Source organism: Anser brachyrhynchus (assembly GCF_964034855.1).
Source record: "Anser brachyrhynchus genome assembly, chromosome: 20".
Lineage (NCBI taxonomy): Eukaryota > Metazoa > Chordata > Aves > Anseriformes > Anatidae > Anser > Anser brachyrhynchus.
In genome coordinates this window covers 3,260,801-3,284,926 of record NC_137713.1, presented here as the reverse complement: position 1 = coordinate 3,284,926, position 24,126 = coordinate 3,260,801, and the positions used below count along the sequence as shown (strand labels likewise).

The following is a 24,126-nucleotide window of genomic DNA, read 5'->3' as shown; positions in this document are numbered from 1 at the left end:
GGCCCGGGAGAAGGGTAATTGGTGAGGAAAAGGGCTGCCGGGGCCGGCCTCCTTCGCTCCCCGCAACGCCGCCGAGCGGCTCCGGGAGCGGCCGGCGTCCCGCGGGCACGGCCCCGACGGCGGCACGGGGCAGCTCCCCCCGACGGTACCGGTGCCGCCTCCCTCCGACGGTGCCGCTGCCTGCCCCCCGCCCCATCTCCGTGCGCCCCGTACCGGCAGGGCCCCGCTCCGCACCTGCGGGGGGCGACGGGACGGGACGGGACGGGACGGGACGGGACGGGACGGGACGGGCACGGCTCGAAGGGGCGGCCCTCCTGAAACCAACAACCGTTGGCGGAGGTTTCCGCTGGGGCGGCCGGGCTCACGTCGGGGCATTCCCGTCCCCCCCCCCCCCCCCCCCAACCCCGCACCTGCGGAGGGTGCCGGCCCCGACGGGGCGTCCCGAGCCTGGGCGCGCTCCCGCCGCAGCGGCGAAAATGAAAGAGGCGGGAGCCGGCAGGGCTTCTCGGAGTATTTTTTTATTGAAAGATGTGAGAGAATTCATCAAAACTGAACAGACAGACACCCGAGTAACCAGCACGTTTCAAATCATGTATCTTTTTATTTTAAAACAAATATAGAGCACAGTCCTGTGATATTTAAATTTATTATACTTTTTTTATTTTTGTTCTGGAGTGAAAAATAAAAACCTGAGGTTTATTCCTGCATTCTCTATACCCCGCACTGTAGAGAGATTTTTTTTTTAGTACGTTTGGATACGTAAGTTTTTTCTTTCTTTTTTTTTTTTTTTTCCTTGCAGAAGTCTGTTAAAGAATTGAACTCTTGCTTTCCAAAAATTGTTCTACCGGTGGCACATGATTGTCCTAGAGAACAGGCGGGATAAACAATATTTTAAAACACAGTTAAAGAAACCAATATCTCCTTCAATCACAAAGAGCTAAATAGTTTTCATTTACAATATATATGTTCATGTAAAATGAAAAAAAAACTTAAATGCGATGAGTTAAACTCTAAATATTATGTACACACCAATGTACAACTCTGAATAAATTAATACCAATTTGCATATTCTGGGATCCTTATAGCTTATTTACACAAATTACCATTTATTTCATAAATATCTGCCCTGGTACCCACGGGGCTCCCCCCCCGGCCGGTACCAGCTCTGCATGGCGGTGACTGCGCAGCTCCGCGGCGGCTGCCGAGACGGCTTTTTTCCCGTGTTTCCTTCCTTATTTCTGTTTTTTTGATTCAATTTTTCCTCCCTCCCCCCACCCCCCCCTTGCACAGACGAGCTTTCGGCCCCGCTCTCCTCCCGTGGGGCTCACAGGCTCGCCCCGTCCACTGCCACCCGTCGGGTGCCACCACATCGGCTCGTCCCCCCCCAGAGCCGCCCCGTGCCCCTCTCGGGGGAGCTCAGGGGAGTGGGGGGCGAACAGGAGAAGGGGGGGCAACTCCCAGACCCTCACCCTAGGGGGTGGGTGAGCCCCACGTTCCCTTTCTTGCTCCTGGCTCCTCGGTGGTGGGGCCGCGTCGCCCGCAGGGCTCCTTCCCCTCTGCTCCAGCACCCCTCGCCCCAGCCGCCCCCACCCCCTGCTCTTTAATAAATATTTATACTGTGCTGTACAAAATACCAGTGCTTCTCAGCCCCGCGGGGGCGGGCTCGCTGCCCGCCCCGTCGGTCACTTGGGGGACTCCCTGCCGGGCGACAGCTCCCGCTGGCTCTCCAGCCCGCTCACCAGTCTCTGGATGTTCTGCAGTTCGTTGAGGGATTCCTTCAGGGAGCCCTTGGGGGAGGCGGCGGGGCGCTGGCTGCCCCCTTTGTGCAGGGGCACGTCGGGGAGGGGGCTGGATTCCCGGCTGCTGCCCGCCTTGGAGCCCTCGGAGCCGGGGTTGAGGCTGGCGGGGAGGCCGGTGGTGAGCAGGTTGGTGCTGGGCGGGATGGTGACCGGGAGCTGGTAGGGGCTGAAGCGCAGACGGGGCCGGCTGCTGCCCAGGAAGGGGTTGCGGGAGAGCGGCCCGGCGGCTGTGGCGCTGGTGGCCGGCATGGCCGAGGCGGCTGCCGCTGCTGCGGCCATGTAGGTGTAGGGGTAGGGGAAGAGTCCGCCGAAGGTGGGCATCGGGATTCCCTGCGGAGAGAGGGAGAGGGGTGAGAGCTGTGCCATGCCGTGCCGGTCACCCAGAAAGCCAAGACAAAGCCGGGGCGAGCCGGTGTCATCCAAAATACATGGTGGGGCAGCTGAGGGAGGGGTTCAGCTGGAGTCCACCACCCACTCCGCACCAAACGGGGTTGGTGCCATCGGGCACAAAGCCATTGGGGTTACAGTGATACAGAGCTGAGCCTGGCCGTGCCCCCGCTTGCTCCACATCCGCGGCTGTGCAGCATCGCAGGGCTCTAACCACATTTAAACACGCTGGTCAGTCAGTCCGATAAGTAAGGTGTGCTCAGAGATGTCCCTATGTATTTCACCATGGGGCTGGCAGAGGTAAGGCAAGGGTGGGTGTCACGGGAGCTGTTCTGGGGCTGGTGGGGCGATGGGGGCTGCTGGACGGGGACAGCCAGGCTGGGGCAGCGGGGCAGGGCTGCCGCTCTCAGCACTGCCCCTGCTTGTGGTGGAACCCATGACAGCCACAAAAGAATCGGGATTCCTCCTCAGACCGGCTCTGGGGCCATCATTCCAAGTGTCCCCCCGTGTCCTGCCTGTGCCACACCAGGCAGTGCATCCAGGGCCCCAGGGGGTGTCACACCCCGTCCCCACAGCCTGCAGGGGCCATGGGGGAGGCCGGGGGCACCAACAGCTCCTGACCCCATGAGAGCCACACTGGGGCCACCCCGTGTGTCCCCACAGTGGGGGCAATGCTGGCCAGGCCTGTGCCCCCAGAGCACTCAGACAGTTCAGGGAGTTTTGGGGAAGGATGCAGGAGGAGAGCCTAGGATTGTAGGATTCTAGGACTCGTGGAGGGCCCAGGGCGTAGCAGGACAGCGAGGATCAGGACAGGGACACAGGGAGTCTTACCTGAGAGGCCAGCATGTGCTGGGAGAGGTGGAAAGGGAAGGGGGTGGCCGTCCCCGCAGTGCCTGGGGCGGACGAGAGGGCTCCGTTCTCCAGGCTGCCCCCACCGGTCACCGAGGCCAGCAAATGTCCCATGCCCATGGCTGAGAAGGCGCCGGGGGCCATGGCGAACTGTCCCGGGTGGATGAAGAGGGGCTGCCCCGCGCCCAGGGGGCTGAAGAACTGCTGCCCGTGGAGGCCGGAGAGCGCGAGGCTCTGCAGGTGCCCGGCGCTCAGGTGCGGGGGGCTGTCCGTGTGCACCATCAGCGGGGCGAAGGCCTCCTTGCCCAGCCCGCCGCCCTCCGCGTCCTTCTTGCCCGGCTCCGGCTCTTTCCTCCGCCCTTCCACCTTGTCCTTCTCCAGGCCCCGCGCGCCGAACAGGCCCTCGCCGGGGCCTTCCCTGGGGGACACGTTGTCCTTGGCCTTCTCCGGGCTGCGCCTCTCCTTGCTCCGCTCGTCCGGGCACCGCGGGCTGCCGCGGGGCGTCGCGTCCTCCCCGCCGGGGCTGGTGGCCACCGGCCGCTCCTCAGGTGCCTTCTCCACCTCCGCATCGCTGTCGGCCCCTGGTTTCTCCTCTGCAAAGGGACGGAGAGGTTTAGGAACAGCCCAGGGAGACGGGGAGTGGGTCTTTCACCCTTGTATTAGGGTGAGATGGCAAAGCCCCCGCTGCCATTATCAGGAGGAACCCCATCAAGCGAGAGGGCAACAACAGGCCCTCGTGCCACGGTCACCGCAGGGAAAGGGGATTGACAACAGCAGTGCTGCTGCTCTGCCAAACAGGAAAAACATGTTGGATGGAGGACCAAAATATATTACGGCATCGTTCTCGTTAGCTGCAAACTCAAAGCGGGTTGTGGAGCGGGAGATGAAGAGAGTGCAGGCGGGTGGACAGCGCTGGAGGAAATGGTCCTGTATATATTTAATTACATGGAGCTGATCAACAGCGCTCCGTGGATTTATTCCAAATGTGCAGGTTGAGTCAGGTTAAGGAGGCAGTTTTAAGGAAAGAGGTACACTGCAGGCTTCACTAAGAGGGCTTTAATTTAAAAAAGGCACCGAGCTCTCAGGAGGAAGGGGGAAAAGAGGCGAGGGGATGGGGAGGACGTGGGGAGCAGAGCTCGCCATGGAGCGGGGCCCCGGTGCACCCTGCCACCGCACCCCGCTCGCGCCGTGCCCGACCAGCTCCGTCTCAATGGAAAAAAGCCTTTGGTGCCGGCTAGGTGAGGCTCTGCAGGCTGGGGTGAATATTCTGGGAAGCCTTTGAAAGAGGAGAGGGGTGCAATAAACCCTCCCACCAGCTTGGGGAGGGGTGGGGGGGGCTGCAGTTTTGATGAAGGTTTGCAGGGAATTGGGTTGGTGGAAAGTTTAAAGAGCAGCAGATTGATAGTGCGGCAAGACAAAATCCAGCATCTAAAAACTGCTACGTGGGAACTGCTGGTTTATTTTCATTTACTAGCTTTAAGCCCTGGAGTTACAACATTTTTTCCCTTTCAAATGTATTAATTCTTTTTTTTTTTTCCCCTGCAGGGCACTGAGCGAGCCATGAAAGGCAGGGCGACGCAGCAGCGAGGCGCGCCGGACAGCTGCATATAGCATACGGCCTGCCTCGCCTTTCCTTCTTGTTTACACTAACGTATAAACAGGAAAATGTTGCAAACCCTAAATGCCATTCGCATTTGCTCGCTGGATCTACCCTGTCCTTTCAACCCTTCGGCTCCCCCGTGCCCATCTTCACCTTCCCCCTGCGGGTGCAGTTTGCCTCCCGCCCCGCAGGAACCTGCCAGCCCCGAGGGGGGGGGCGCCTTGGAAGCCCCCTACTTGTGCCCTAAAGGGAACCCCGAGCAGGCGAGGGGCTCGCTGAAAGCCGCGGCCGTTTGGGGAACCCGCCTGCCCCCTGCCCCAGCCCTGCCCACGCCGGGGTGCGCGGCCCTGCCGTCGGGGGGTGAGAGGGTGCGGGCTCGGCCCCGAGGGCGCGGCGGGGATTGAGGGGGGGTTGGATAGAGGGACTGGGGAGGGGAGATCGGAGAAAGGGGATTGAAGAGGGGGATTGGAGAGGGGGGGATTGGGGCTGCTGCGTTACCTCTGCCGCTGCCCTTGAGGCGCAGGGGGCTGGGGAGGGCTCCCACGGGGGAGTGCAGGGCGTCGCGCACCGCCGACGGCTCGCAGGAGGAGGCGTCCGACTCGCCGCCGTCGCGGTCGGGCTTGCAGGGCTCCTCGTACATCCGCAGGGACGGCAGCGAGAGCTGCTTCCTGGCGGCAGAGAGGCAGCGCTCAGCCCCGGCCCTCCGCGGGTGCGGAGCGGTGCGGGGAGCCGGGGGGGGGGGGGGGGGAGGAACGCGGAGCGGAGGGGGAGCCCCTTACCTCTTCTCCCGACGGCCATTGCCCGTGTCCCGAAAGCCCTTGGCGAAGGGGTTGTTATCGATTTTCAGCTGGGTGATCTGCGGGGACACGGAGAGGGGCTGCGTGACGCCCTGCCCGCCCCCCCGGGGACCCCGGCCCCGCTCCCCCGGGGCCGTCGGGGAGAGCCCGGGTCGCGGCCGGGCCGGGCTCGCTGCGAAAGGCGCAGCGTCCCCGGTTTAACACACCGCATGCTTTATTAAAAATGATGCTGAGGTTTCGCTTGAATTATTAATAGCGTCTTAATGATAGGAAGTTATTTTTCACGGCCCCCCGGAGGGAAGATGGCGACTGAGCCGCGCTGCGCTGGTTAAAAGCTATTCTTATCCCTCTCCGCGACGGGCTTCTGGGGCCGGCGACATTAGGGCGCTCAATAATGCATGTCTCTGAAATACGGCCCCGAGAGGGGCGCTTTAAAAATGCATGTCTGCCCGGCCCCGGCCGCCCCCCGGCCGCGCCCGACGGGGCCCCCGGCCGCTACCGCCCGACGGAGCCCACCGGCAGCCAGCGGCGGGCGAGCAGACAAAGTGCTCTTTAATCGATTGTGACTCTTCGCCATAAACTTTACGAGGGAAACAAGCCCACCAGGACCCTCAGACAGAGCTGTCAATTAGCATCAGCAGCCAGGGGTGGAGGTGGGGGTCAGCTTTTGGGTTAAAACACACGCGCGCACGCAGCTCTTGGAGGGGCCGGCGGAGGCTCCGTGCTCCCCACGGGGCGCTCTTGCCTCCCCTGCTCGCGGGGCGACACTCGCTAAATCACGAAAACAACAAAAATTGCTTTTTCTGGCTCTATTTTTCGGCCCCTGCCGGGCCCAGGGCACCTTGTTCAGGAGGTTGCCCAGGCCGGGTGCTGCTCCCTCAGCCTGGGCCTGCGGCAAACGCTCCCGCGGTGCGGAAAGGTGCGACAGAGGCCGGGGGGGGGGAATTAATAATAGCACCAATAGCACTAATAACGATATTAGGGTGAAGGGTGCCTCCTCCTCTGAGGGCTTGGGGTATCACCATCCTCCTGTTGCTGCCTTTTGGCCACTCTCCCCCCGATGCTCTCCTGCAGCAGCCCTCGGCTTTGGGCAGAAGCACGCACAAAGAGCCCAGGAGGGGACACGGGGGGGGGACAGGGACGGGGCCAGGGCAGGGACAGGGCCAGGGCAGGGGCTGCCCGGCGGTACCTTGTCGTTCTGGTAGGCGGTGACGGCGATGAAGTCGGTCTCGGGGAACACGTAGGTGCGGAAGGTGCTGTAGGGCAGCTTGAGGATGTCGTTGGCCCGCACGATGTGGAACCGGGGCTGGTACTTGTGCATGGAGTTCAGGATGGTCTGGGGGGGCGAGAGAGCACAGCCCGCGGCCGCGGTCAGCCCCGGGGTCCCCATCGCCGCCACGCGCGAGTCAGGCTACCTCTCTAAAAAAATGCCTTTTTTTTTTTTTTCTCCCGAAAAAAAAAAATAATAGTAATAATTCAGCGTGAGGAAGGAATGCCGGCGGATGCCAAAGAGGGAGATTTCTTTTTTGTTTATGTCATCGCACGATCTGCCCCCAAATAAGGAGGTCACGGGGAAGGCAGGCACTGCAACATCTTGGGGAAGGCACGGCAGGAGAGCAGCTACGGGCATCTCCCCGGTTTATTGCAACCCTGAAAACCCGAGGCGAATTTTCGACACATTTCTAGGCGCTTTTAATAGTTCCGTCCTTTTCAAAAAATTCCTCTGCCTCGCCGCCGAAATAAATAAATAAATAGAAAGGAAAAAGACCCGAGATTTGCAGTTGGGCGCAGCAGAAAGCCCTGCCAGCGCCTGCGACCTGGAAGGAGCGTTTCACCAAGAGCCATGTTAAATTCATGTCTCAGAGCAACGCTGCAGGAGAAACAGACAATTTTTGTTTTGTTTTGTTTTTCCAACCAGGTGTCTGAAAAGCTTCGCCAACACCCAAAGCGATTCTCTCCCCTCTGGCTTTGTTAAAAGCTCGCCCCGAGCCCACCGCGGTTGCGCTGAGGATTTGCGGAGCCCCCGAGCCGCGAGCGGGGCTGCTCCCGAGCCCCTGCCCTCGCTGCCCGCCCCGGCAACGTTTTCCTGCCCGAGAGCGATGGAATAATTCCCCAACCTGCTGTGGTCGGGCTGACACGCAGCCCTCACCGCCCGGAATTGGTAGGGGAACGGCGAAAGCTTGAGTAATTATTGTCAAATAACGCCGGCCAAATGCCTAAATAATTATCACTTCATTTCGTTTTAGAAGGCAATAAAAAAAAATCCCCCTTTTTCTAACCCCAGCAATAATCACCTGCTGATGAACTGTCGGGTCGCTATTATATTGATATAATCTAGACGGGATTTATCATGAAAATGGTGAAAAGAAAAAAAAAAAAAGTCTCATTCAGGCGTGCAAATCTGCATTCCTTTAAAAAAAATAATCATCCCTCTCTGACCAGATGGGCACTGGCTAAACCCTCATCTCCCAGATTTAACACACTCCGGATTTTGGACAACGACACGTACCAGAAATCTTTAATTGAAGGAGGCGAACCGTTAAAAACGCTGAACCAAACTACTTTTTCCCCAGTATCACAAAAAAAATGCTATTTATGAGACTCCCTCGCTATCGATTTACCTTGCTGCCTATAAATAGCCTCGCAATGTATTATTTAACAAACACACCGTTTCCTGCCTTAAAATAAGAAGAAAAATAATAAGAGAGAGGGGAGAAAACTTTCTCGGGAGCCGCTCCCCGCACCTGGTCGCGCTCCGGGCGCTGCGGGCAGAGCAGCACCGAGGCCTCAGGACCTCCAGTCCCCAGAGCACAAGGACGGGCCGAGGAACTTTCCCTTTATCGCCCCAAACGCTCGCCCAGACGCTAAGACAGCTCGCTCGTTCGCTGAGATTTTTTTCCCCCTTCGCCTTCACGCAGGACCTGCAGCCCTGCTCCTGCTTTCTGCAGCTTGCCAACACGCCTCCATTTCTTTCTTTCTTTCTCTCTCCCTCTCCTTTTTTTTTTTTGTTGTTTGCTTGGATGTATTTTTTTTCTTTTTTTTTTTTTTGTTTTTGTTTTTCCCCTCCGGGAGGTGATGCAGATGTGATCAATAGGGGAATAAACAGACCCGTTTGGAGCCTTTCAGACGCAGCCGGTGCGGAGCCGCTGCTGCCAACGGCTCCGGCTCCGCTCCCGGCCGCGCAACCCCAGCGCAGGTGCCGCCGCCTCCAGCACCCCTCTGCCCGGCTCGGCTCGGCCCGGCCCGGCCCGCAGGGACGTCCGGGGCTGCACCTGCCCGGCCGCAACGCCCCAGCCCTGCCGCCCCGTCGGGGCTGCCCTCGCCGCCCCCGGGCCGACCCCGTCCGCGCCCCCCAGGCTGCGCCTCCCCGGTTCCTGCTCCCCGCCGAGCCCCGCGGCCGGGCAGAGCCGGCAGGACGGGTCGGGGGGCGGCATGCGAGAGCCCAAGGGACCCCGAGCCCCCCCGCGGCCCGGTCTCCGTTCCCCCGGGGGGGAGCCGTTGCCGGGGCGGCCGGGAGCAAGGATCGGGGAGGGCTGCGAGACAGCCCGGCCTCTGCAAGGCCCGGCAAGGCCCCGCCGTCCAGCCCGGGCCCGGGCGTGCTTTTGCCGGGGGGGGGGGCCGGTAAAGCCCCGCGGCTCCCCCCGGCCGTCCTCGGGCGCAGCGGGGCCGGGCTCAGCGCCTGGCCCGGGGGGTCCGCGCCCGGGGGCTCCGCTCGTCCCCGCGGCCACACTTACAAAGCCGTGCTTGTCCGAGATGTTGTTGGTGAGCTTGAGCTTGTGAAAGGCGACGGGCTTGGCCATCCACTGCTCGCCGGTGGCCGGGCTGTCGGGGTGGATGTACATGCGCTTGGGCATCTCCGGGTCGGCCTTGCCGGCCACCATCCAGCGGGAGTTGTGGAACTTGTACCGGCAGTCGTCGGCCGCAACTATATCCATGAGCAAAATGTACTTGGCCTTCTTGTCCAGGCCGCTCACCCGCACCTTGAACGGGGGGAACATCCTCCTGCGGAGAGACGCACAGCGGTGCAGGGCGCGGCGCCCTCCCGCCCGGTGCGCGACCCCCGACGGCCGCGGCCCCCGGCCCGGCCCGGCAGCCCCGCACCGCCCGGCCCCTCCGAAACCACGGGGGGGTTTCTTCAGCTCGCCCCGGGGCTTCCCAGCTTTTGGCACGGCCGGCAGGCCCTGCTCCTTCTCACCCCGTTCGGCTGCGCCCATAGGAGCAGAAAGAGGGGAAAAAACTCCAAATCCCCTTCCAAGAAATAGAGGGCAGAGCCCAAGGGGATCCCCGGACCGAGCCCCTTCTCGCTGCCCTCCTCTGCCTCCTCCGGGGCCGGCAGCGGGGCCGGGGCCGACCCCGGCGGCGGGGAAAGTTTGGCAGGGGCAGGAAAAGCTGCGGGCGGCGAGGAGCCGCCGAGAGCGGCGTAAACAAATGCAGCGGGGGATTGCGGGCGCTCAATTAGCGCGCACTAATTTCATTTGGGACCGCGCTTTAAAAAGTAATAACTGGGGGGGCTGGGGGGGGGATAGCTGGCGGGGGGGGTTAAATACCTCCGAAAACTGCCGGCATCGAAACCCCATCGACTGTCGCCCGGGGTGAATTCCCCGGGGCGAGCTGGGCGAGCGGCGGGGAAGGGCTGGGGCCGGGGGGCGAGGGCGCTGCGCAGCCCCGCAGGTGCGGGCGGGTTGCGCGGGGCTGCGCGGGGCCGGCTCTTACCTTCCCGACTTGGTGATCACCATCTCGGTGCCCAGCTTGTGAAACTGGTCCCAAAGCTCTTTGGCTTCCAGCGTCACTTTGGGGTCGTCCTCTACCTCCTCCTCGGGCTCCAGGCTCTTGAGCGAGCGCAGATGGGCTGCCTGGTGGTGGTGTCCCAGGGCCGAGACGTGCAGCCCGGCCTCGGCCGCCCCGGCCAGCCCGGGGTCCGGCATGGGCTTAGCCAGCGCCGCCGGAGGCAGAGCCAGAGCGGGGAAAAAGGAAGGCTGGGCGGCTGCGAGGAAGGCGGACATGGGGAAGTCGGCCGGCCGGGGTGCGTGGAAGGGGTGGTAAGCCATGGCAGTCCCTGGGAAGGCTGGATCTCTCATCGGTGCATCCACAAATCCAGGAGAAAAAGAGGGATTCCCTTTACAAAAACGTGTGTGTGTATTATTGTTATTATTAGTAGTAGTATTTTTTTGTCTCTCCTGCCCAGCGAACTCGCTCGAGTCTCTGGAAGAGGAAGGAAAAATCAACAACAAAAATAAAAAGCGCACACAAAAAAAAAAAGTCGAAAAACAGCGGAACTAGATCTGGGAAAAAAAAAAAAAAAAAAAAAAAGAAGAAGAAGAAGAAAAAAAAAGCGAGAGGCAGTTCCCGGCTCCTGGGACTCCCGGTCTGCGGAGGGGAGACAGTAGGTCCTTATTTTTTGTTGTTGTTGTCGCAGCGAGGGAGAGCGAGCGAGGGCAAAAAGCCCTCCCGGCGAAGTCCTTCCCGGCGCTGAACCGGCACCGAGAGCGGGGCGGGGGCGCGGGCAGGGGCGGCCGCGCTGCCCTCACACCCCCGCGGGCCCGGCCTGCGCCCCGGCACCGCTGCGCGCCCCGCGGCCGGCGCTCGGGCGAGGGCTGCTCATGGCTCAAGGAGCCCGGGTGGAAACGGTTAGATCTTGTCGTGATCTCTGTAAAACTGTGACTATCTCACATGTCCTTCCTGCTCTGATCCGCCCGCTAATGAGCCAAGCCCCCTTGATTGCTGATTTTACGCGTTTCAGACCAATTGTGGATCTGCATAGGCGTGGTTTTGACAGCTCCGGCCAAGCTCCGGGCGCGGGGGGGGGTGGGGGGGGGGGCGAGGAGGGAGGGAGGGAGGACGGGAAGAAGGGAAAAAAAAAAAAGAAAGGAAAAAAAAAAAAGAAGAAGGTGTCGGAAGCATCGGCAGTAAGAAAACATGTCAACAGAATAAAATATTAACCAATGACAGAGAAAAGTGCTCGAAATCCCACCCCCGGCTCCTTTCCGCATACCGGGTCAGCCCTGGCTGCGCCGCGGCCGGGGAGCGGCGGCCGCCGGTGCGGGGACAGCGCGGAGCCACCGCGGCGGAGCGCGGAGCGAGGCCGGGAGGGGGGGGCCGGGGGGAGCCGGGGGCCGCCCCGCAGCTTTCCGCGGCCGCGCAGCCCCGGGCGGGGGGCGGAGGGGGGTGGGCGGGGGCGGCGGGTTGGGGGGGGGGGGGGGGGGTTGAGGGGGGGGCCGGAGCTCGGCGGCTGCCGTCTTACGACAGATCCTGGAAAGAGGATCAAGGTGGGGCCCGCCCCGCTCCGCGCCCCGCCGACGGGGCGGCCCGGGCTCGGGGGAGGCCGCCGGGAGCGCGGCCCCGTCGGCGCGGCCGGGCCGTGGGAGAGCTGCAGGCGGCGAGGCCCGAGCGGCGAGCTCCAGCGCGGGTGAGTGGCGGACACTCGCGCCCTGCCCTCGCCCCCGCTCCCCCCCTCGCCCCCCGCCCCGACGGACGGGTGCGTGTGGGGGGGTCCCGCCAGGAGCCCTGAGCGCACGGACGGGGCGCGGACCCCGCCGTCGGGGCGCCCCGCGAGGAGCCGGGCGGGCAGCGGGAGGCCGGGCCCCCGGGGCCGCCCCAGCCGTCGGGGCCGCGGCCCCCGGGGCTGGCGCTGCTCTGGCCGGCCGGAGGGGCTGTTTACCCGGGCGGGGGGAGGCAGATAAGGCGGAGGGGGAAATGCCGGGGCTGTTTGCAGAGGGATTAGGGCCGGTCCCGCCGCGCCGGGGCCCGGGGGGGCGGCGGGCGCGGTGGGTGTCCCCGCGGAGAGGTCCGTTTGGAGATCTGCGCTGATTAACTGAGGGCTGCGGTGGCTGAAGAGGGCCCTGGCGCCAGGCGGCTGAGCCCTCACAATAAAGACCCGTCTCTTGTCACTTCATATTTACCCCCAAATCTTCAAAAAGCGCCCTGCGTGCCTTACAAGGCTCCTGCCCCCGCCGCCTGCTCTGCGGCCAGACGGGACGGGGGGAGCGGAGGCGGGCCCCCTCCTCTGCCCCCCGGCCCGCCCCCCCCCGGCCCCACCGCTCCGCGGACGCGCAGCGAGGCGCGGCCGAAGCTGCCCCCGTCCTGCTCCGGCGGCCGCTGTCCCCTCGGGGCCGCGCTGCGCTGCTCCCCGCGCAGGGTGGGACGCGCGGACCCCCGGGTACCCCGTCCCCGCCGCCTCCTCTCCCCTCTTTCTGCCCCCACGAAGGCTCATCCTGCTGACAGCAAGCCCTGGTCGCTGCCCTCCCTGCGTCGCCGAGAGCCCCGAGCAGAGCCCCGGCTGTCCCCGGGGCCGCTCCCCCCGCCGCAGGTTCATCTTCGCCGCCCGGCCCCCGACGGGGCGGCCACAGCGCGGCCGCTCCGGGGCTGCCCGTGCCGGTCCCGGCCGCCGTGAGGGGCGGTGGGGCCGGGGGGGTCCCGCTGACCATTGAACAGGGCGAGGTGGCGAGCGGGGTTTGAAATTTAGACCTGCTTTGGACTTTGCTTCCTCGCCACCGCGGAAATGTGCTGACAGCAGCCTTGGCAAAAATGGGGCTTGCTCGGGCTTTTTTTCTTCCTACTCCCCTCTACCCCCCCCCCCCCCCCCCGTTTTGTTTGTTTGTTTTGTTTTGTTGTGTTTTCCTTCCCCCTCGCAAAGCGACCCCGGAGCCTCGCATTGCCCCACGCCGGGGGCAACTCTCCCGCGGCCCCGACGGCGACCCGCGGCCACCTCCGAGGGGAACGGCGGGGCGCAGCCCACCGGGCCCTGCCTGCAGCCGCGACCCCGCCAGGAAACGTCGCCTCTCCGCCGGCACAGGGCCTGCCGCCCCCGGCCGCCGCCCCCCGCACCGCTGTAACGCCGCAAACGCCCTCGCCTGCAGAATAAAAACCGATGCAGAGCAGCCTCGTCTCCCCGACCCTCTGTGCCGCGCCCGTCGGGGGGACAGCGGGGTGGGGGCTGAGGAGAGCCGGGCACCGTTTCCCCGGCCCCGACGGACGCGAAAGCGACCCCAGGAGCCTGCGCCCATGGACGGGGCGGGCGGCGCGATGCGGCCGGGCAAAACCCAGCGCGGCCTCGGCAATGAGCGGCCCTGGGGAAGGAGAGCCGCGGCCTCCTGCCCTGCCCTGCCCGGCTCTCCGCCGCCGAGCGCTCCCCGGGCCGGGGCAGCGGCGGCCGGGACGCCCCGGGGGGACGGGACGGAACGGGACGGGCCAGGCTCAGCTCGGGGGGATCGGCCAGGCCCGGCCGCCCCCGCGCCCCACCCGCGCCGCCGCGGCCCCGCTCGCTCTTCCCTTTCATCTCTGCCCATCTCCACTCATCATCCCTTTTCTATTTTTAGCCGGTAGACTTAGGCCTTGGCGCCAGGCCGTTTAAGACCTGTCAAAGTCCTTCATATTTCCCTCATGTCACATGGACCTTTCGCTCCCTTCCCCGCGCCATGCGAGGGCCGTAATTTGGATCTGTGAGCTGGTGAGCAAATGCAATTTGCTCTTCTCCATCGCTGTGTTGTCTCCGTGACCCCAGCCAGCAGGACGGCTGGTGTCCTGTCCGGGGCACTTACACAAATTGCGGGTGATTGATGAAAAATAACAATTCTCACAAGCAGCCGGGCCTCCGCCTTCCCCTCCTCCCGGCTCCGCCGCGGCCCCGCGCCCCGGGGCTCGCTCCCCCCGACGGGGCTGCGCGGGAGGGGGGCCCGGCCCGGGACGAAGCCGTCTCCCCGTGCCCAGGGCGAGCCGTCGGGGCCCCCTTCCCGATGCAGATGGCAGGGCTGGGCGCTCCCCTCGGACACACCTGCGGCCACTCGACGCCTCCGCCCGGGCGGGCCGGAGCAGCTCCGCAGGTGCGGGGTGGGAGCTGCACCCCCCGGCCCCGGGGGGGCCCTTGGCCCCAGCCGCGGACGTGCCGTCGGGGGCCGGCACCCCCGGGACACAGCGGCCCCGGGTCCCCCCCAGCTCCCACGCACCCCTCTTGCACCCCGACAGAGGCCGCGGGGAGCAGGGCCGGGGGAAGCGGGGAGGGGGCGAGAGGCGGCCCGGAGCCCCGGAGCTGCCCCGGCCCCACTCCCTGCTCGGCCGCGCCTCCCCGGCTCCACCTGGGAAGGAAAAACCCCGGGGATGGCGGGGAGAGGCCCCCACCCCGCTCAGGTGCCCGTCGGGGGGCGGCGGCCCTGCAGGTGGGTCGGGGAGGGGCCGGTGCCCGGCACATCCCGGGCAGTAACCGGGCCCCTCCCGGTGGGGTTTTATCCCACACCGGCCCCGGTGCGAGGGGAAACCCGCGGAGCCCCGGCAGCCCCCGGGCCGCCCCCCCCCCCCCCGAATCCCCCCTTTGCCCCCAGACTGTTTAGATTTCTCTCCCGCTTTAAAGAAAATATTTCCAGTAATCCAGATTTCTGGAAAATAACAACACGCGGGGAGACGCAGACACAAACGCCGCTGAAGTTTATCCAGAGTTTGAACCACTTATAAACACATTTCCCAGCCCGCTTGTCAGGGCGGGCGGCGAGTGACCCCGGCCCGGCCGGGCGGCCCACGGTGGGCTGGGGGTGGGGGGCGCATCTTCCGCGGCCCCCCCGCCCTCGTTACCTCCGCGCTGCTGTGAGCCGAGCCCCGCCGCTCGTTTGATTTTATTTTTTAATTGCGGAGCTCCCTCCCTGCGAGGGGGCGGCGTGACCCCCGCCCGGCCCCGCACCCCGGGGCTGCCCGGCTCCCCCCGTCGGGGCTGCCCGGCTCCCCCCGTCGAGGCCCGGCGCCTCGCCCGCCCCGATCCCGTTCCCTTGTAGGGTGACGGGCCGGGCCCGCGGGGGGGGGGGGGTCCCCGCGGCGTGAAACCCGAGCTGGCACCGCGGGGGGCGGGCGGCAGCGCGGACGGGGCGGGCGGGGTGGTGTGTTGGGGGGGATCATGCAAATCCCTCTGTTTAAAAAACTTCCATTTGAGAAAGTGTGTCACATCCCGGCGCGGGCGCGTAATCCCCGGGCTAATGGCATTACCGCCGCCTCATCGCCGTAATGGGATGGGGCCGGGGGCGAGCGGCGGCCAGATCCGAGCCCCCCCCCCCCCCGCCCCCCCCGCCACGCGTGACGGCGGCTCGGCCCCGACGGGGCGCGCTCCGGTCCCAGGGCAGCGCGGAGCCCCGGAGCCCCGAGGGGCGGCGTCGCCGTTCGGGGGTGCCGGGGCCCCGGTTTTCAGCCGGGTTTCCCGAGAGAAACCGGTCCCGGGAGGGGGGGGCGGGAGGAGGCACCGCGGCGCTGCGTGGCCGGTTCATCTCTTAAATAAAAGAGATTAGCGAACGACGTTATTTGATCAAATAATGCTGTTACGGCTCCCGCCCCCTTCCTTTGCGGGATTAAAAGTGAGGATTTGGGACCGTTGAGCAGTCTGACCTGGATGGCGGCGGGCACAGCGGGGAGGGAGCCAGCGAGCCCCCCGACAGCCGCGGCTCGCCCACGTCGGGGCCCTGCGCTGGGCCCTGTGCTGGCCCTCCGACGGCGCGGCCCGGACCGGGGGGGACACGGCCCCGAGCACCAAGCAGCGATTTGCAAAGGGGGCAGAGCAGGAGCAGCTCCGGGGGCCGCTGCCAACAGAAAAAGGGGGCCCCGAGGGCAGGGGGGGGGGGTCCCGGCTGGATCCTGCCCCAGGTTTCTCCCCCCCCAGTTCCTGCTCTTCTGAAGCGGGGGGTGCCGGCCCCGCAGGGAGAAGCCCCAGCCCCAACGGGGGTCACACTCCCAGCTGGCCCCATCCCCTTGCCGGGGTTGCTGTGTGGGGCGAGGAGTTCGGCAAAATTTACGGCATCAAAGGCAGGGCAAGGTGAATGCTGCTGGGTGTGCAGGGCTAAGCAGGGCCGGCGTCCCGGGCTTCAGACGGGAGTTGGGAACGTATCTGAAATCAAAACTGCACCGGGAGCTGACGCTGCTGCTCTCCTGTCACATGAGATTTTTTTTTTTTGTTTTTCTAGTTTTGACTTTTAGGATTGCAGAATTCAGTGTCTTGTGTTTGTAGGAGAGTGCAATTCTCTGCTGAGAAAATAAAGGCAGCCAAAATAAATAATGTGCTGGCCATGGCCAGGAATAAAGCTCTCTCAGTGCTCGCTGCACCTGTCCCTTTCACTGGTGTTCAATCACAGACACATCTGACAGAGACCCAGCCCCGCATGGAAACCATCTCTCATCGTTTTTATTCACATTTCCTCAAAAAAGCAGCACTGCCCTGGGCCGCTCCGTCAGGGACACGGCGGCAGTGCAACGCCCTGTGCCGAGGTGCTCCGCAGATTTTAATCTGGGTGCTGCCCAGATTTTAATTTTAAAACAAGCCTGCACATTGAAACAGCCGAGCCACCCCTCGTGTCTCCCACCCCCAGCTTTTTCCCCCTTCTCTGTAGGTGCTGGGGTGTCGAGGGGCTGTCCCGCACCCTGCGGGGGGCTTGGTAGGGGCACACGGTGAGCCCCAGGCCCGGCTCCTCTCCCAGCTCCTCGCCCACGTGCGCCGTGCGGCGCCGGCAGCCTGCTCTCCAGACGTGTTTTCCAAGGATACCTAAACGGAGGCAGCCCCAAATAACAAGTAAATAACTGCCCCGACGCCGGGCTGCCGGCACAAAGCAGGCAATTGCCCTTCGCGCAGGTCACTAATCTCTTGACACAAGGGCTTTGAGACCTGGGCCACGGGGAGGGAAGCTGAAAGGGAAGAAAAGATAGTGGACACAATGGCGGGGCCGCCGGCCGGCTAATAACCCCTCTCCCAGCTTTGTCTGGGTACACTCGGCGCTACGCAGGGATCAAGTCATCTCCACAGAAAAACCCCACTCCTGTGCTGCAAGGGGGCCGGGGCCGCCCCCGCCCGGCGCGCCCTGAGCATCCCCGCGCAGGGCTCGAGACACTGCAGGTATTAATAGCCCCCATTTTGTAGCCGGCGGTAATTCCCTCCTGTGTTTTCCCCTCCACGCTGAAAACAAACCCTTCACTTGATCCGTTTGTCCTCTCCAGTTGCCATCTGTCTTCCATCCTTCAAATCTCACCTTAAAAACAGTGCCTCTTGAGCAAATCCTCCCCGCCGGCCCCGCGCGCCGTCTCGCCCGGCGCAGGCCTGACACTACAAGCGCTCATTGAAGTGAAGGGGATTTGAGAGCGTGCAGGACACGGCGGGATTAAGGCCACGGATTGCACTCCCTGGCCACAGGCTGCTGCCAGTCACCCCCTGCCCGGTGCCCCCCACCCAGTGCCCCCCTGCCCGGCTCCTTCTCCTTTGGACCCGGGCATCACCGGCCCTGCGAGGGCAGAGCACCTGAGCCACCGTCTCCAAAACCTGCGCAAAGCACAGCAGCAGAGGCCACCTCCCTGGCCCCAGGGGATGTTTCCGTTCGCACGCACGGGGCCGGCTGCTGCCCACCACCCACCCACCGGCAGCGGGGCAGCGTCTGCGGGGCGGCCAGGCCAGGCCGGTGACTCACAGACATCAAAGGGCAGCGCAGGCACTAACGAAGTCGGTGAGCGGATGAGAGCGGACAGTGCCTGCGCAGATGTTCGTCAACAGCTTTTCTCAATTACGAAGCGCAGCAGAATTTACCCGAAAGCACGCGGATGAAAACAAGCGCTGCGCAGTGTCCTGGCCCTGCCTTGCACCCGCAGGGGCCCAGACCAAGCAGCGCATCCGCAGCTCCCCATCCCCATTTCAGCACTGGCACTGCGTTACCCCACATAGCCTCGCTGCGGACATCACTTGCTCCCATCAAAATCTTGGTCTTCCTTAAAAAAATACACCTCGTGAGGCTTTATGGGTGTAGGTGGAAGCTCGGGCATGTCCCGGTCTGATCCAAACCTTTGGAGCCAGTGAGATCTCTACTGAAAAAAAAAAAAAAAATCCCACATGATTTCACTGCATGACCTACGGCAGGGCTGGTGCCTGGCGATGTTCGGCTGGGACAGGCAAGGGCAGCCCTGATCCTGCACGGCTCCCACAAACACCACGACTCCCTGTCAGTCTGAAACATTTACGCAGGAACATCATGGTTCTGACGGCCCCACGGGTGGGACATCTCACCGCTGCCACACAGCTGCTGGACTTGCCCCTTCCGACAGCGAGGGGAGCAAACCTCGATGCCCCCTGAGAGGTGGCAGCCAGACGGGCGCCCTGGGGCTGGAGGAGAGGCAGGGGAGCCCCCGGCCTCCTCCCCGTGCCCTGCTGCTCCCTCCATGGCCGTGGGGACGTGGGGACACGGCAAAAGGCAGGGAGGGGACGCCGAGGGTCGGCCTGGGGCTGCAGGTGCTGCCTCTGGTTTTCTGCTTGAACGGAGCTGCTGGGCCGAGCACGGCCTGTAACCTTCAGCCCGTGGCGAGCCCTTGCCAAAGTCCTCTCCCGAATGAACGCGCTCAGCCAGCACCCCCAGCACTGCCCGGTGCGGCGCTTCGCAGGGCTGGGTGACACGTTGCGGGTGCGGGGACACACCACGGGCGTCTCCATCCCCGATACTGGAGTAAAAGCACGAGCCCTGTGTCCCCCATCCCGCTTATCGTGGCACGGGGCCGCACACGCCGGCACTTCTCACCTCCCCAGATAAGGGCTGCAGCAGCAGCGGCGGCCGCGTGCGGGCAGGGGGGAGCGGGAGCGGTGCTCGGCTGGCACCGGGACACGGCTGGCACCGACCTTTTATTACGGTCCTATAATAATATTGTAAATACTCACTGGGAAGTAATTACATCCTATAAAAGAAGCAGCAGCCTGTGGTTTGAGCCAGGACCGGCTCATGACACTCATTTTAAAAAGACGTTTCATGTCTTGTTTATAGATTAGATTTTAACCTGACAACCTTTTAACATTGTATTAAATTAGAAATTAACTTCGTATGACTGCTCACCGTATAATTGACCTACTGATAGGCTGAGTGCTAGGGAATATTTAAGATACCTTTCAGACAGTGAAGTTCCCAAGAAAATTCAGAGCCTTCCCCTTGATCTAGACCAGGGCTTTGCTATTAATTAGTATTTATGGTCAGGTGGCGGGGCCGGGCGTGGAGGGAGGGCTGGGGGCAGCTGTGGCCCCACTGTGCTGTGCCCAGCCCGGGGAGGCGTTGGGAGGAGGACGAGGGGATGGGGACAGGGACGGGGATGGCTGGCTGATGACACCCATGTCGGTGACCTACCTGCAACCTGCACAGGGCTGTCTGTGCTTTGCTGTAATTTCCTGCAGCAGAAATTCCAGCAACAAAGGCAAAAATTCAGCTAGGAGCTCACCGACAGATGCACAGGTTCAGATGACACCTGAGTCCAGCAGGGGACAGGGTGGCCGTTGGTGGGACAAGCACCAGCGCACAGGCACAGCGTGATGGGATGCCCGGCTCCTAAAGGATCCTGCCCCTTGCCCAGGCCTCGTCTTCCCTGAGTGACAGAAACAACCAATATCCCAGACCCAAACTCCCCAGAATTTGTGAAAACTGGAACCGGACCCAGTACCACGGTCGGAGGCCTGGGTCTCCCGGTGCCCCAACACCGCGTGGGACGGGCGGACACCGGCCCTGCCACCGTCACGCTGCGGCCCTGCGGCTCGTGACTCACCTCCCCGTTACAACGCGCCCTTTGCTTTCAGCAGGGTAAAGGCATTTCTGGTAATTGAAACCTGCTCTGGAAACGTGCGCGAGGAGAGAGCCCTAAGCAGGAACACAAGCAGCGCTATCGGCCAAAGGAGGTTTTACCCCGTTGGGCCAGGAGATGAGGACGCCTCGGTACGAGCCTCGGTTTACACTTGTGTTCAATTAACGTTAAGGAACAGCATGAGATTAAATTGACCCTGTGCTGTTTTATAAAAGGCTTAGGACGTGTTTACAAACAGCTCTGCATAAAACCTGGCCACCAGCAAGGGCCCCGCGGCCCTGTACTCGCACGCACACACGCACGCACGCGGCGCTCGCTGCGCTGCACCCCCTGGGCACGGGGCAGCCCCATGGGACGGGTGGGCAGCATGGGGCCAGGCAGAGGCCGAGCCACCCCCACCTCCACCTGCAGCTCTGCCCTTTGCCCCCGCAGCCCGATTCAGCGGACCCGTGCCCGGTTCGTGCAGTCGGCAGCGTTTTCTGGCAGAGCCGGGCGGGCGTCCCCCTGGCCCCCGCGCTGGCAGCGCCGCAGGAATGCAACACCTCGGCTTCCTAATTCCTCCGGCTGCGGGGACGCTGCTGCCAGCCAGCACGCGGAAGGGCAAAAGCCAGGGGAAGCCCAGCCAGGGCCAGGCAGCCCAAGGGCTGTGCCAGACCATGTCCAGAGGCACAGCCTTCATGCAGGGACACGCGACGGCCGCTGTGAAGCCCCCTGTGTCCTGCTGGGTCTGTCCTCACCGGAGCTGGCCGTGCAGAAGAGGAGCAGCAAGCGCCGAGAGGGGCTGGTGCAGTTGCAGGGACAGAGGCTCTGCTGCTGCAGACACATGCTCGTCCTGGTGCCTTTTTCATCTGTGAGGCAGGCCAAGCAGTGGATTCAATTATTTTTTCCTAGCACATAAGCCACTAATCACTTACTGCGTTAAAGAAAAAGCCTCATCTCCACAACTTTAGTTCCCATTTTGTCCAATTTAAACTCAAATTTAAAAAAAGCTTCATTTTCTTTCTTTCTTTTTTTTTTTTTTTGCAATCACAAAGACGCGATCTTAGCTCCATTGACTCGCTAATTGTAAGCATCCAAATGGCCGGGTTTAAAGTTACACTTAGCAGCTGTGAAACATTAGGGTGAAGTGATTACAACCTACTGGAGGATACCGAACATTTTTACAATATCTCAGGAGCATAAGGGAAAGACAACAGGAAATGGCGCAAACTTTCCTACCCTGCACAGTAACAAGCCAAGGCAAAGAAGCGAGAAAAGAAATGCAGAGACGCAGCGCGGACACAGCTTGGATCCTCAAAAAAAAAAAAACACCAACAAAAATACCCTAATGAAGCCCCATGAAAGCACTACACGTTTATCCCCATACTTGGGGAGGGCGGGGAGGTTTCACAGCTGCTCCAAGCAGCAAAATCCTCCTGCAGGCTCCCTGCCCTGCCCCGGCTGCCTCCCCGCGCTGGCCTTCGCGCGGCCTCGTTGCCAGCGAGATTTGGGCAGGGTCTGAGGCAGAGGAGGGGACACGGTGTGGGGACGGAGGGGACATGGTGTGGGTCCCTGCTCCCACACGCAGGGCAGAAGCACCTGGAAGCTCCCGACCCCTCTGGTCCTCGACTGAGCCCCAACTCCAAGCAGCGGCGTTTGGAGAACCTCCGACTTCCCACTTGTTTCCAAGCGGCCAAACATTCCCCTGAACTGAAGCGCGCTACATGCGTGTGTTTATTACAGAAACCAGGGTAGAATAAGAAAGCAATATTTCATGTTAATTCATGAAATCTGAACTCAACTTTTAATAGAAGAGCTCCACTTTATGCACAGAGTGATATACAGTCCGCCCCGCTTTAAATGAGACGTTTTGCCTTTTGAACTCAGCAGGAGGCCGCTGCTTACTACTACTGGAAACAGTTTAAAACCCTGCGAGTCCCGCATGTCTTTTGGGCTCTTTTCGAGACAGTGTTTTATATCATGGCACAGCATTCTTGCTGCGCTGCCTGTGACGGCCTGCCAGCTGCGCCCTTTGAAACTTCGGCATTTCAGAAGCTCACCTGGATTATTTCCCCCACAACGCGAGACACTCGGCCGAAACCCTGCGAGGACCACGAGCCTCTTGCGGCGTTTTGCTCCGACTGGGCTTTGGAGCGGGTCCAGGGGGGTTGAAAACCTGGTTAAATCGGAGTCGGGGGCAAACCTTCCTCAGGCCACAGCTTTCCCCATCCCCGGCTGCTCCTGGGTGCTGCCCGGGGGCCCCAATCCCACTCCCAGGAGCCAAACCCCGAGGGTGCAGCAAGGCCCTGGCTCCCAGGCCCCACACAGCTCCCAGACAAGCTCCTGGTGCCCGGGGGCGTGCAGGGCAGGTGTCAGGCCCAGGAAGCTCTTGGTGCCAGCTCAAGGGGGCTTTGAGTGGCTGCCTGAGCCTGGCACACGAGCTGGGGCAGCGTCAGGCCCACACGTGTGTGTCCAGCACTGCGAACACCTTGGGAACGTCGAATCGGAGCCTACAGAGTTATTGTTGCAACACACTTGGCTTTCACTGGCTCACCAAAGAGCTGGAACTCGGTTATTCTGCTGGGTCATCTGTGAAAGTATCAAATTAAAGTTAAATTAGCCACCTCACTGCAGTGCTCTGCCTTTTTTTTTTTTTTTTGTCTCACTTTTTTTTTTTTCCTTAAGCTCAAGGATTTCTTAACAATTTGGCTACAGGGCTATCGACAGCGGGGAATTTAGGACATTCTTTTCAATGAACCAGACTGAAAATATTTTGGTACAGCCCCAGTTTGTAGGGTTCCCCCCCCCTCCCCTTTAAACAAAACATCCTGATTCAAAGGAGCTTCTTGCAGACTGGGAATTTCCACATGGCCGTATTGCAGCACTTATAAAAAGTGATTTAATGCCTGCCAACAACAAATACATTTCCAATGACACCACTCCACATTATGCGCTATCCTACTTTGTGTGTTCACAAAGAACCCGCGACCAAGCTGTTCGAGGCAGCAGCGAGAGGAAGAACAGCAGTCGCCTGCCTTTAGAAGTTCTCCATCCCTTACGGCTGCTCTTTGGAAAGGCTGAAAGGAAACAAGAATCACGGTGACAACACAATCCCTTCTGTATGTGTTAATCTGGATTTTGTTTGAACTTTTGGAGCTGACCTTGGCTTGAACTGTGTTAAAAACCCTAACTGGTGTGGACTGACTTGACCCTGTGGTTCCATTTGTTCACAATGCCAGCCCTACCCTAAAGCACTTACTTCAATCCATTATTTTACAGACATAAAAGAAACATAGCATTACAGCGGAGCCTGCGAGCACAGATATAGCCAGTGGGCTGGAGCTGCAAGTTCTTATGGGCAAACTCTCCTCTGATTTCATCCCAAGGAAGTTTTTTGCTTGAGAAAGGCCTGACTGAAAACCAAGCAAGAAACTGAAATTATTGCTGCAGACTCTCAGTTTTTATTAGTGGTTTGCAAGCCTGAAGAGAGAGAGAGAAAAAAAGCTTGAGATCTGAGGCATGGCATTACAGTTAAAAAAATAAAAAGAAATCAAGCCCAAGACTGAATTTGATATTTGGTGTTTGGGGACGGAGTAGGAAGAGGGTGGTCAGTCCTACACCAGTCAGTGTGGCTGGTGTAAGCTTCAAGAGTGCAAAAAGATTTGTGGGTTTAGATAGTTTCCTCTCATTTCCATGACTCAAACGGCTTCTATTAAAAACAAGCAGTGGGAAGGAAATTTCATAAGCTGACAGTCCCACCTCACTTTCTGCTTCCCAACACAAGTTGGCCGAGATGTAGAAATTCATGTGGTTACTATGTGCGAGCCCGTCACTGCCTCGGCAAGAGCTGCACAGCTCCGGCGGTGCGCGCTCAGCATGGTGTTACGGGTGCAGGATGTTGCAGGGTTCTCAAAAGCCTCTTACGCATGAACCTGCAGTACAGCAAACATAGGCGGGCGTCTCTGCTGCCAGAGCGCCCGGTCCTTGGCTCATGGGAAGCAGCAGGACAAGCAGGCAGTGTAATAGGCACAGCTTGGACACCTACATACACATGTGGGTGCTGATTTCCAGAGGTGCAGAGCCATGGTGCAAGGGAACACCATTTAAATCTTGCGCTGTAAAAAACTGTTTACATTTGAGGAGTTCTTACACACAGGGA

At 61.7% G+C, this 24,126-nt stretch overlaps 2 protein-coding genes across 2 annotated transcripts; one reads left to right on the top strand and one right to left on the bottom strand.

The window, feature by feature from the left end:
- Positions 1–502: 502 nt before the first annotated feature.
- TBX2 (T-box transcription factor 2) lies at positions 503–11,145 on the bottom strand. The gene is made up of 7 exons (XM_080563019.1): positions 10,146–11,145; positions 9,167–9,434; positions 6,622–6,768; positions 5,415–5,491; positions 5,134–5,303; positions 3,018–3,628; positions 503–2,129 (listed from the first exon to the last, which is right to left on the bottom strand). Exons 1-7 carry the CDS (start codon positions 10,508–10,510, stop codon positions 1,683–1,685), a joined length of 2,085 nt encoding a protein of 694 aa, XP_080419145.1. The 5' UTR covers positions 10,511–11,145; the 3' UTR covers positions 503–1,682.
- LOC308180900 (uncharacterized protein) lies at positions 11,033–22,595 on the top strand (the record flags this gene model as incomplete). The annotated part of the gene is made up of 3 exons (XM_080563325.1): positions 11,033–11,081; positions 11,641–11,838; positions 13,066–22,595. 3 exons carry the CDS (start codon positions 11,033–11,035, stop codon positions 13,752–13,754), a joined length of 936 nt encoding a protein of 311 aa, XP_080419451.1. The 3' UTR covers positions 13,755–22,595.
- Positions 22,596–24,126: the final 1,531 nt, after the last annotated feature.